Genomic DNA, 12,996 nt, shown 5'->3' on the forward strand with positions numbered 1-12,996 from the left:
TGTGAGGAAAAAAAACCCATTAAAACTGAGTGAAGACAGGACACATATCTGGCAAGACAGAGAACCAGCAAGAGACTGGAAGTGTTTGTTACTCTGTTAGACTTTAAACCAAACAACAGAGGTTTTAGAAGAAGAACCAGAAGTATGTTAGTTCAGAGGAGATGTTTTTGTTTTTGTACATATGCATGCTTTATCAAGTTTGTTAGCTCTGTTATCAACCAGTAATCCACCCACAAAGAAGAGCGAGCATCTCTACCAGAAATCTCTCATCTTGTACTTCATACATCCTGCTGTCAGAGAAGAAAGCACCAGAATCACTTCACCACCGTCTTACTGACTCATTTCTGCTTCAGATCACTGATCACTGGTTTGGTTTTCTTGTAAGGTAAGTGACAACTATTAATCTATGTTTTTTGTTTTTATTATTAAAAAAATTGAAAGTGATTGCTTTTACATTTACAGTTATGTAAATACTTTCAGGAAATAATGAGATGGCACTTTTTCTAATATAAAAAATAACATTGTTTTACTCTAAATATAAAGCATTTGTGTTGCTTTGTTATATAATGAGGATGTGCACTGTTTACTTAGTATACATTATTAAAAATGTATTTTTAATATATCACATTTAAAAAGTAAGGAGTTTAAAAACTGTTTTAAGCAGTTATTTCTAACCAGAATACTTGCATATACGTAAAACATTACATTTTTAATATTTTATATTTTTAATATTGTTTTTATGGATAATGAATGTATAATATTTATTACCAAATGCAAATATGATTCACCGAATGCTTAGTCTTAGCAAACAAAGATGGGTTGTGGTCCGTTGGTCACTTTGTAGGGTTCTGCCAGTGCTCCTCCTGTTCCTCCTTGCACAAACGAGCAGATACCGGTCCTGCTGCTGGGTTGATGCCCTTCTACGGCCCTGTCCTGTTCTCCTTGTGTAACGGTCTGTGTCCTGGTATCTCCTCCATGCACTTGAGACAATGGGAGACACAACAAACCTGCTTGCGACAGCACGTATGGATGTGCCATCCTGGAGGAGCCGGACTACCTGTGCAACCTGAAAGGACTGCGGGTACTGCCTCATGCTACCAGTAATGACAAGGACACTAGCAAAACTCAAAACTAGAGAAGAATCAGTCAGGAAGGATAATGAGACAATGTTTGTCTGTGGCCAGCACCTGCAAAACCATTCCCTTTTTGGCGGTTGTCTTGCTGTTGCCTTTCTGGTTCACCTGTTGTCACTTTAATTTGCACCAAAGCAGTTGAACACTTATGCTTCTTAACTGGGCATATTGATACCCCTGAAGTTAAACTGACTTTGTGTTGTACTGTGATGATTATGTGCTCCCCTATTTTTTTGAGCAGTGTATTTGAAAATAACAAAAAAAAAAAAAAAAACCTAAATCTGTGTCTTGGCTGATGGAATGTTTTTCCAAATCTGTTGTAAATCACACTTTCAGCTCCACTAAAAAGTTTATACTTTGAGGCTGTACTATTTATACTACTTTTAGCTGGAAGCTGTGCAAAAAGCCTGACAGCTCTGATAAATGTGCGAGATAATAGAACGTTCACCCCGGTGTTTCTCTGAGCAAATTTTTGTGTGACAGTATAAATCTCAAATAAAAACTGTGAAACGATTCGGAATGTGTTTGTGTATCCTCACGTATCACTTTCTTTACTGTGTTAAAGTCCCACATTATACTGATGATGAGTGATGAATAAATACATCTGAACACACTCCTGCTAAAACTGTTCTGAGAAGAACGATTTAATCCTTTATTGTAGTTTCAGTAAAGCTGTGAACTTAAATATATTCTTATGTATATTGTATATTGTAAACATCAGATACTTATTCTAAATCTACAGTATATTCTGTGTCAAATGATTCATTATAATGCTCTTTCTTTCTGCATTTCCCCGTGTCTGTGTGGGTTTCCTCCGGAAGCTCCGGTTTCCTCCCACAGTCCAAAGACGTGCAAGTGAGGTGAATTGGAGATACTAAATTGTCCGTGACTGTGTTTGACATTAAACTTGTGAACTGATGAACGACCGTTCCTGTCATGAATGTAAACAAAGTGTAAAACATGACATTAAAATCCTAATAAACAATAATAAACAAACAGTCTTTCTTTCTGTCTGTGTCTTTCTTTCTTTATTCCTTTCTGTCTCTCTGTCTGTCTGTCTTTCTTTATTTCTTTCTTTCTGTCTCTCTGTCTTTCTGTGTCTGTTTTTCTTTCTTTCTGTCTCTGTCTCTCTGTCTTTGACCGTCTTGCTTTCTTTCTCTCTGTTGTTTTTACTATCTGTCTGTCTGCCTGTTTCTGTCTGTCTGTCTGTCTTTCCTTCTTTCTGTCTGTCTGTCTTTCTTTATTTCTGTCTCTCTTTATTTCTTTCCTTCTGTCTTTCTGTTTGTCTTTTTTTCTGTCTTTCTTTTCATCTCTGTCTCTGTCTTTGTCTTACTTTTTTCTGTCTGTCTTTCTGTCTGTCTTTCTTTCTGTCTCTATTCTGTCTCTGTCTTTGACTCTTTCTTTTTGTCTGTCTGTCTCTCTTTGTCTTTCTTTCTCTCTCTCTCTTTCTTTCTGTCTCTTTCTTCATTTCTTTCCTTCTGTCTCTCTGTCTCAGTTTGTCTGTTTTTCTGTCTGTCTGTCTGTCTGTCTGTCTGCCTTGCTTTCTTTTCTGTCTTTCTCTCTGTCTTTCTTTCTGTATCTGTCTTTCTTTCAGCCATGCCAGAATATTGGAGACTGTTTCTCCAGATGCTGCAAATGAAGTTGACAAGGGCATCTGAAATGTCTCAAAAGTAGCCAAATATGGCACGAAAGTGAAGCTTTCAGTGCCAGTAAACTGAATAAAAAGATGTTAAACAGGAATGTGTACCCGTTTACTTTCAGACACTTGTTATTTTGAGAGTTGACCTATGCTTTAGAAATGTGAAGGAGGAAATGAAACTTGTCAGATAAGGTTAATGCAGGGCACTTGCTTGTCACATGTTGGCATTGACCATTGTTGACCAAAGCAATCAGGGGTTCTTTACCTTTTTTTGTTCAGTGACCTCAGTTTAAGGGCTACAATCCTATATACTGCCTTAAAAGGGAGTGGAGTAGTGGGAGTGGGAGTTTTCTGTGCCACACTCTAAAGAAATATTTTAAGTCTTTAAGAAAATCTGAAGCTGATGCAGCGCTGCTTTCACATCATCATCACATGAAAATCTTCTTCCCCTTAAAGCTTCTTTGAGCGTCCAAAAAGGTGGAAATCAGATGGAGCTAAATTTTAACTATAAGCTTTCTCTCAGTCTTTCAGACACGATCGATTACTACTCCTCCCACCCTCACTGTTTCCAACCAAAAATAAAATTGTATTTACTATATCAAAAAGACTATAAAAATTTTAAACCTGAGCTATATGTATGGTAGCTATTTATATTGTATCTTCTATTATGCAATATACTGTGTATTTTATTAGCACTGTCACCTCATAGCAAGAAGGTCCTGGGTTCGATTCCCAGCTGGAAAGGTCTGAGTACTTTCTGTGTGAAGTTTGCATGTTCTCTCTGTGTTTGTGTCGGCTTATTCTGGGTCAAATGAGTCATTATAATGCAGAAATGATTTTTATTTATTTATTTCTGTCTGTCTTTCTTTCTTTAAAGTAGGGATGTCCCGATCACGTTTTTTTGTTCTTGATCCCGATCATTAATTTTGATCCCGATCCGATACCGAGTCTCAAACCGATACTTGTATTTTCTAGATATTGTCTAGATAAGAACTAGATAATACTGTTCACACAGTGCACACTTCAAGTACATTACAGTTATTCAAATTAATCCAATGTATATGTTTAACAACTGAATAGCTCTGCAGTGCTGTAGGAAAAAAATTGCAGGCATCCAAGCTATTGCTTAATGTTCTTTTATTTTTACAAAATAAAAGTAAACAAACTTGTGCAGCATTGTAGTAGTAAAACTAGAACACTGTTGGACTTGTTTCACTTTCCAATTTAAAGTATTTCCACACAGCGGACATGCTGACTGACGTAAAACAAAGAATCGGGATTAGGATCGGCCTTAGTAAAGCCGATACCGATCAGTTAAAAAATGCCTTGATCAGCCCCGATACCAATCTTTGAGATCGGATCGGGACATCCCTACTTTAAAGTAATACATTCTACATAAATCAATTACTTTACAAGAAGAAAACAGTGTATAGATCCTTGGATTTACTGGTAGTTTCTTGTTTATGAGAAGTAACATTCCTGCAGTTCCTCATCAGACTTGTACAATGATGAGAATGAATTTCACTGGTTTAGATTCTAATTTTGCTAGATAAAAAGACATTTTTAAACCTAAGCTAACTGTATTTATTTGTGTGGTAGCCATTTGTATTGTATCTTCTATTAAGCACTGTCACCTCACAGCAAGAGGGTTCTGGGTTAGATTCCTAGATGGAAGGGTTTGGGTCCTTTCTGTGTTGAGTTTGCATGCTCTCTCTCTGTCTGTGTGGGTTTATTCTGGGTCAAATGAGTCATTATAATGCAGAATTTCTTTTTACTTTCTTTATTCTTCTTTCTTTCTTTCTTTCTTTTTATCTTTTGTCTCTGTCTGTCTGTCTTCCTTTTTTAAACCAATACATTCAACGTAAATTAATCATTTTTACAAGAAGAAAACAGTGTATAGATCCTTGTATTTACTGGTAGTTTCTTGTTTATGAGAAGTAACATTCCTGCATTTCCTCATCAGACTTGTACAATGGTTATTTGTATTGTGGGCAGTTAAATGGGCAGTTATATTGTATCTTCCTATAAGCACTGTATTGTATATTCTATAAAGGTGGAAGGGTCTGGGTCCTTTCTGTGTGGAGTTTGCATGTTTCCTCTGGGTGCTTTGGTTTCCTCCCACAGTCCAAAGACATGCAGTCATGTTAATTGGAGCAACCAAATTTGCTCTAGGTGTGTGTGTGTGTGTGTGCACAAGTATATGTGTGTGTGTGTGTGTGTGTGTGTGCCCTGTGATGGAGTGGCGACCTGTCCGCGGTGTTTCCTACCTTTTGCCCAGTAAATTGTATCCACCTTGACCCTGAATAGAATTAAGTAATGGTAAATAGGCAATAAATAAATGAATGAATAATTACATTGTGCTCTTGGTGTGATCTTTGCAGAATAATCAGTCCTGTTTGTGTATTATTATGCAGAATGTATCTGTATGTAACTCAGGTCATGTTGTTTTTCAGGTATGAACCACAGCAACACCAGCCTTGTCTGTGGAAGCCAAAGTCCTGGCCCGAGCACAGACTTCAGCAGCGCGTTCACGCGGCAGGCGCTGCCCGTGCTTTACTCTCTGATCTTCGCAGGCGGGATGATCCTGAATGGCTTGGCGGCATGGATTTTCTTCCAAATGCCCGACAACTCAGGCCTGGTGGTGTACCTCAAGAACATGGTGGTAGCCGACTTCCTCATGCTGCTCTCCTTCCCTCCGCGTGTGGCCATGGACCTAGGGGTCGGCGGCTGGTTCCTGAGGCTATTTGTGTGCCGCTACACGGCTGTGCTGTTTTATCTGGGCATGTATACAAGCATTGTGTTCGTAAGCCTCATCAGTCTGGAGCGCTACATCAAGATCGTGCACACGTCCTCGTTCTTGCCTCGGCCCTGCTCCCTGCGCGTCTCCACTTTCTTGCAACGGGTCACCGTAGCCAGAGGTCTGGCATTTCTGTCCTGGTCACTGCTACTGATCTGTATGCTGCCAAACACACTGCTGACCAACCAGCCTGGAGCTGATGGATGCTCCTGCATGCAGCTAAAAAGCGAGCTTGGAAAGCGCTGGCATAAGGTCTCTGTCCACCTCGTCGTGGCCATATTTTGGGTGACACTTGTGTTCTTGGCTTTCTGCTACTCTTCCATAGCCTGGCGTGTGTACCGATCCTACCGAAGGGTCCAACGGGATGGCAGCGAAGCAGGACGCAGGTCTAATCGCAGTATTTTCAGCTTGCTGGTCGTGTTTTTCTTGTGCTTCGTGCCATACCATGTGTGCCGTGTGCCCTACACGCTGAGCCAGAGTTCTGCCATCAGGTTTAGCTCTCAAGACCAATACCACCTCTTTCAAGCCAAGGAAGCTACGCTGTTGTTTGCATCGTTAAACGTCTGTCTGGATCCGGTCGTGTACTTCCTCATGTGCCGGACGTTCCGAGAGTCTCTGCTGCACAAGCTGTCTACGGTGGAGGCTGAGAACAGGAGGCCCTCCGTAACCAACCGGTTAAGCGTCAGTAACCTGTAGGCGAGATGGAAATACAGTACACATAAAGGAAATTAGCTGGGCACTGGGTTCGAACAAAAACAAGAAGAGGTGAAAATAAAAGAAGGAAAACGCACACGTGCTGTGCTGTGTTTGCTAGTTTCAGTCCCAGTTTGCAAAACTGGCTTTTAAAAAAGGAGAAGCCTGAACGACCAAATCTCACAGCGGTCAGCGACAAATCATTCATTCATGTACTTTTTTATGAGCTAATTCATCCTGGTGAGGTCATGATTGGTCCACATTGATCCTGGAAATGCTGGGTGCAAAGCGGGAATACATGCTGGATAGTTGACCACACAGTCATGCATTCAGTCTGTTCCTTAATGACCATGGTCAAAAACCTAATACAACTACTACTGGTCGGCCGAGCGCCCCTAGCAGGCACAATTGGAAGTGCCTGCAGCAGACAAAATTGACCAGTTAAGTCTGCTGGGTGGGAAAATAATGGACTAAAAATGGGGTGGTGTCTTCGACACTGTGGAGGACCCTGCTTAGCAGCCCGAGGTGCCTGTACAGAAGTGAAGGAACATGGAGATCAGGGAGTGACTCTCCGTGCGCCAAACTGACCTATGTATGGGAGAATAAGAAGGGGTTGGTGGACTGTGCACATGTCAGAGGTAGCGTGTTTCAGGCAAATATACCCAACTCGGATGCGATCGGGGTCTCCACCAGCAGAAGACAAATAGGCTATGCTAAACTGGGGAGAGAAAATGCATAAATAAATAAATTCAAAATACGAGTCCAAGTCAAGTCACAAGTCCTTAGGCTAAAGTCCGAGTCAAGTCACGAGTCAATATAATATACACAAAACATATATTGGAAATATAGCATAGAAATAAACAACAGATAATAAACAACAACAGATTAGCGACTGTATTTTGCTGTTTTACTTAGTGCCTTTACTTTCCTAGGTACCAGTTAAAAGCTTAAACTGACTTTTGTTTTCATTGCAAATCACGTCACAGCGGCCAAAATCCCAAACACAGCAAAAAAAAATCCATAATACTGCTTACCTTAGCTTATGTTGTTCCAGATACTATTAAATTTATAACCGTGTGTCCCATTAGGAATATAATTCGTTATTTTGTAAGTGTGTGCTTATTATTAAAAACCTCCAAACTTTTCCTGGTTGTGAAATAAAACACTAACTCGTTAGAAAGCCAATCAAGCGTTTCATTGACAATCATCTGTGTGACGCTGCAAACTAAATACATGCAAATAACAGCATTTCTTACTAAAAATTACAATCAGAAGGTCTGATTGGTTCAGAAAGCGGTTCTTACAATCATCTGTGCCAATTCTGCAGGAGCGTTCCATTCACATTATCTGTTACTGTGAAATTCCACCATTTTAAGTAGGAAGCGACGCTTCATCACTACGCCGGAAGCTGGCTGGAACATTTACCCATTGCGTGTGTTGCGTGTTAAGACGGCCGGAGCGTTATTACAGAGCAGAAAATGACACGATCAGAATGATGTTGGATCATATATAAATATAGAATTGTCACACGTAACAAATGTTGCTGACTTTTGTTGTCCACAAGTCATTTTATGCGAGTCACGAGTCGAGTCCGAGTCATTTGAAACGAGTCCGAGTCGAGTCTGAAGTCGCAGACTCAAATCCCCATCCCCATAAATAAAGATTTATAAAGAGGTGCACTGTATTTATCTAAAGATAACATTTAGAAAAATTTATAACAAAATATTATAATTTAGCCTCTCCTTTCAGTGTTCTCTCTAAAGTCAACCTCCAAACAGGGCGGCACGGTGGCTCAGTGGGTAGCACTGTCACCTCACAGCAAGAAGGTCCTGGATTCGGTCCCCTGGTGGGGCGGTCCAAGTCCTTTTTGTGTGGAGTTTGCATGTTCTCCCCGTGTCTGTGTAAAGACATGCAAGTGAGGTGAATTGGAGATACAAAATTGTCCATGACATTACATTTGTAAACTGATTAATCTTGTGTATCGAGTAACTGTTTCTGTCATAAATGTAAGAAAAGTGTGTGAAACATGACGTTAAAATCCCAATAAATTAACCAAACCTCCAAATACACAAGCGTTTAAAAATGACAGGCGATCAAGTACAATCAGTTGCGCTAAGTAGCTCAATTTTGCCTGCCACTTCTTTTTTCTGTCTTGTTTGCAGAGCCTGGGACAACCACAAATACTTTGGTATTTCATGCTGGAAATGTATTTACTTTTATCTCTTGGAATGTTAAGAGAACCGCTGGTCCATGTAGTGACGTTTTGGGAGGTAAAATGAGACTGGAGAACTTGAAGGAAACCTGGACAGACATGGAACAAATATGTAAACAATAAACAGACTCAAACTTAGGTTCCTGGTACTGTTTGGCCACCCATATGTCTGCTTATTTCATCTCAAACCGTTTTTAGACTAAGATAATTGTACAATTCTGGTAAAAATTGTGGGCCTTCCATTGGTGAATCCACCACTAACCCTTCCACCACCCCACCGTTACTTTGGGGTCTGTGTACTGCACAGCCTTGGACTTTCAAATATATGTAAGGCTTAAATTGCTATTTTAATTGTGATTGTCATAATAAAATGTTGAATAATTGACAGTTTCATTCTCACATTGTGTCTCCAACATACTCTTAACCCCCAACCACCCCTTTCCCATGGCACAACAGCTCCACCGCATGGTAGGGTGAGGGGTAACAGTAACCCATGATTTAAAAATATAAGAAAATGCTGTTAATAATTTTGATACAATGACTTTAAAGCATTAAATAATTCATCATATTTGTGACTCATGTTTTGCAGTTTGCTATTTGGCCTCTTTGTAACTCTATTTGTTGCCTCAACATGCTTGTAAATCTGCTAATCCTCAGAGCTGAAATACAGTGGTACCTTAAAACTCAATGTCAATTGGTTCTGGGACTGGCGTTGAGTTAAAAAAGGCGAAGAGTTTTAAGGTATTTTTTCCCATAAGGATGTACGGGAAACCTGTTAATGCGTTCCATGGTCCCGTGAAACTGCATATTTATTTTTGGCCAATGTAAAATAATGGGGTTGTTTTTGACACTTATAGACTGAAAATAGCACAAGTATAATATAGAAACACTAAAAAACATTTAAAAAACAGTTAAAATTTATCAAAAGTACAATAAAACCTGCACTTTACCTTTACTTTTTTATTGTTTTCTTATGCTTCTTAATTAGTGGAGAGTACAAATAAGCAGTAATAATTAAGTAACTTAATACATTAATAAATTTTTAATGATAAGCGTTTTAGACTCTGTTGAAAAAGCTTATTTTTACAATTTCTCAGAACCCCAACTGTAACTCAAGTTTAAAAGTGAAACAGTAGAAACACAGCTAAACACAGATACATGTGAAGCTTTCAAAGTAAATTTGATGGTTAGTCCACACAAATGCAGATTCGTCTCATGTTCAAATGGCGTTTTACCGCACCGCTTAAGCCGAGCGCTAAACAAAGCAGCAGTCGCACACACGTCGAGTTTAAGGGAAACGTTGAGTTTAAGGGTACAAATTCCTGGACGAAGGGCGTTGAGTTTCAAAGATTTTGAGTTACAAGGTACCACTGTATAAATTTACAGCTAATATCAAATATCAGCTTAAAAATGGAAAATATTACCATGTAGCGACTTTTAAACTTAAAAATCACATTCAATATAATGTTATTTTCTCCACTTTCTGTAGTTATGTGTTAAATTGTTGAATTTGTGAGTAGATTTCACAATAAGTAAGTACAGGGGTTGGACAAAATAACTGAAACACCTGGTTTTAGACCACAATAATTTATTAGTATGGTGTAGGGCCTCCTTTTGCGGCCAATACAGCGTCAATTCGTCTTGGAAATGACATGTACAAGTCCTGCACAGTGGTCAGAGGGATTTTAAGCCATTCTTCTTGCAGGATAGTGGCCAGGTCACTACGTGATGCTGGTGGAGGAAAACGTTTCCTGACTCGCTTCTCCAAAACACCCCAAAGTGGCTCAATAATATTTAGATCTGGTGACTGTGCAGGCCATGGGAGATGTTCAACTTCACTTTCATGTTCATCAAACCAATCTTTCACCAGTCTTGCTGTGTGTATTGGTGCATTGTCATCCTGATACACGGCACCGCCATTGGATGCACATGGTCCTCCAGAATGGTTCGGTAGTCCTTGGCAGTGACGCGCCCATCTAGCACAAGTATTGGGCCAAGGGAATGCCATGATATGGCAGCCCAAACCATCACTGATCCACCCCCATGCTTCACTCTGGGCATGCAACAGTCTGGGTGGTACGCTTCTTTGGGGCTTCTCCACACCGTAACTCTCCCGGATGTGGGGAAAACAGTAAAGGTGGACTCATCAGAGAACAATACATGTTTCACATTGTCCACAGCCCAAGATTTGCGCTCCTTGCACCATTGAAACCGACGTTTGGCATTGGCACGAGTGACCAAAGGTTTGGCTATAGCAGCCTGGCCGTGTATATTGACCCTGTGGAGCTCCTGACGGACAGTTCTGGTGGAAACAGGAGAGTTGAGGTGCACATTTAATTCTGCCGTGATTTGGGCAGCCGTGGTTTTATGTTTTTTTGGATACAATCCAGGTTAGCACCCGAACATCCCTTTCAGACAGCTTCCTCTTGCGTCCACAGTTAATCCTGTTGGATGTGGTTTGTCCTTCTTGGTGGTATGCTGACATTACCCTGGATACCGTGGCTCTTGATACATCACAAAGACTTGCTGTCTTGGTCACAGATGCGCCAGCAAGACGTGCACCAACAATTTGTCCTCTTTTGAACTCTGGTATGTCACCCATAATGTTGTGTGCATTGCAATATTTTGAGCAAAACTGTGCTCTTACCCTGCTAATTGAACCTTCACACTCTGCTCTTACTGGTGCAATGTGCAATTAATGAAGATTGGCCACCAGACTGGTCCAATTTAGCCATGAAACCTCCCACACTAAAATGACAGGTGTTTCAGTTATTTTGTCCAACCCCTGTACATAACGGGTGTCAAAACGGTTGTTAGCTGAAACTATTTTTTTACACGCTGAATGTTAGAGGGCAGCAAAAACATTGATCCTCTGCCTGGCCATTTATTCCAGCCCTAATTGTAATTACTATAACAGAAGTGTTGTTAATGTTGCTGATCTGGTTTTGGAAACGAAGAATTCAACTTATATATGTTAAAAACTAAGGCAGTATACATAAAAAAAAAAAAAAAAAAAATCTTTAATACATTTCAGGTCGATGCCTTTACTACATCAGTATTAACAAAATTGGTCTGGTTGAGATGAACAGTAAAACTGAATGTAAATTTGAATGTGGATCATTCTCAGCACTGCAGTGACAATAACATGGTGGTGGTGTGTTAGTGTGTGTTGTGCTGGTATGAGTGGATCAGACACAGCAGCGCTGCTGGATTTTTTAAATACCGTGTCCACTCACTGTCCACTCTATTAGACACTCCTAGCTAGTTGGTCCACCCTGTAGATGTGAAGTCAGAGACGATCGCTCATCTATTGCTGCTGTTTGAGTTGGTCATCTTCTAGACCTTCATCAGTGGTCACAGGACGCCACCCACAGGGCGCTGTTGGCTGGTTATTTCTGGTTGGTGGACTATTCTCAGTCCAGCAGTGAAAGTGAGATGTTTAAAAACTCCATCAGCGCTGCTGTGTCTGATCCACTCATACCAGCATAACACACACTAACACACCACCACCATGTCAGTGTCACTGCAGTGCTGAGAATGACCCATCACCCAATTATACCTACTCTGTAGTGGTCCTGTGGGGGTCCTGACTCCTGACCATTGAAGAACAGCATGAAAGGGGACTAACAAATCATGCAGTGAAACAGACGGACTACAGTCAGTAATTGTAGAACTACAAAGTGCTTCTATATGGTAAGTGGAGCTGATATAATGGACAGTGTGTGTAGAAACAAGGAGGTGGTTTTAATGTTATGACTGATTACTGTTAACATTTTTCTTATAGTGACTGTACTTATGCTAAAAGGAAACAAACCAGTAACTGAGGTGCTGTCCCCACGCGTCATCGATACAACTTCCTCAATTTTTTTTTAAATTTCCTGCTAAGAAAAACAGATCAGACTGTATTAGCACGTACAGTACATAAATAATGTAGTGGCATATTAATCTGCTTTTTCCAGAAGCTACTACAAGCAATAATCTTTTGTCTTATGTTCTGTCTTAGCCTGCTCAAATGTAACAGGTAGCCTAGCCTGTGGTTTTCCTATTGAGCTGGAAAGTTTAGACTTCCGCGACGTCACTGCACCACATTGGCATGATTGACGCCTTTCTGTGCTTTGACGAATGTCAGTTAGTTCACAGAAATGAGCTCATTTGTTGATTACAGTTAGAAGAGTTTAAAGCTTGTAATGTGTTATGATGATGTCTTTGGTATATATATAACCTTTCAGTAACTTTCTACAGAAATAGAAGAGAATGAACCTAAAACTGAGATCTAACAGCTGAACATGAGGTAAGTCATAAGTTTAAATAACCACTGGCTACACAGACACGTGAATGTTCTTTCCTGTTTTAGCATTGCTAGATTTAAATGTGATCTGAACGGCAAGATGTTATTTCATTGTAAAATACATAAATCTTTTTTTTTTTTATGTATAACAATATCTAGGTGGTAATAAAATCTGTGTTTAACAGGAAGTGTAGATATTTCAACAGAACAGGTTTGTACATAGGCATTATACAG

General features: G+C 40.0%; 1 protein-coding gene across 1 annotated transcript; it reads left to right on the forward strand.

The window, feature by feature from the left end:
- The first annotated feature begins 5,227 nt into the window (after positions 1 to 5,227).
- LOC134334764 (P2Y purinoceptor 14) lies at positions 5,228 to 6,290 on the forward strand. The gene has a single exon (XM_063017215.1). The coding sequence runs from the start codon at positions 5,228 to 5,230 to the stop codon at positions 6,263 to 6,265; it is 1,038 nt and encodes a 345-aa protein (XP_062873285.1). The 3' UTR covers positions 6,266 to 6,290.
- The last annotated feature ends 6,706 nt before the right edge of the window (positions 6,291 to 12,996 follow it).

This window comes from Trichomycterus rosablanca, chromosome 20 (genome assembly GCF_030014385.1).
Source record: "Trichomycterus rosablanca isolate fTriRos1 chromosome 20, fTriRos1.hap1, whole genome shotgun sequence".
Taxonomy (NCBI): domain Eukaryota; kingdom Metazoa; phylum Chordata; class Actinopteri; order Siluriformes; family Trichomycteridae; genus Trichomycterus; species Trichomycterus rosablanca.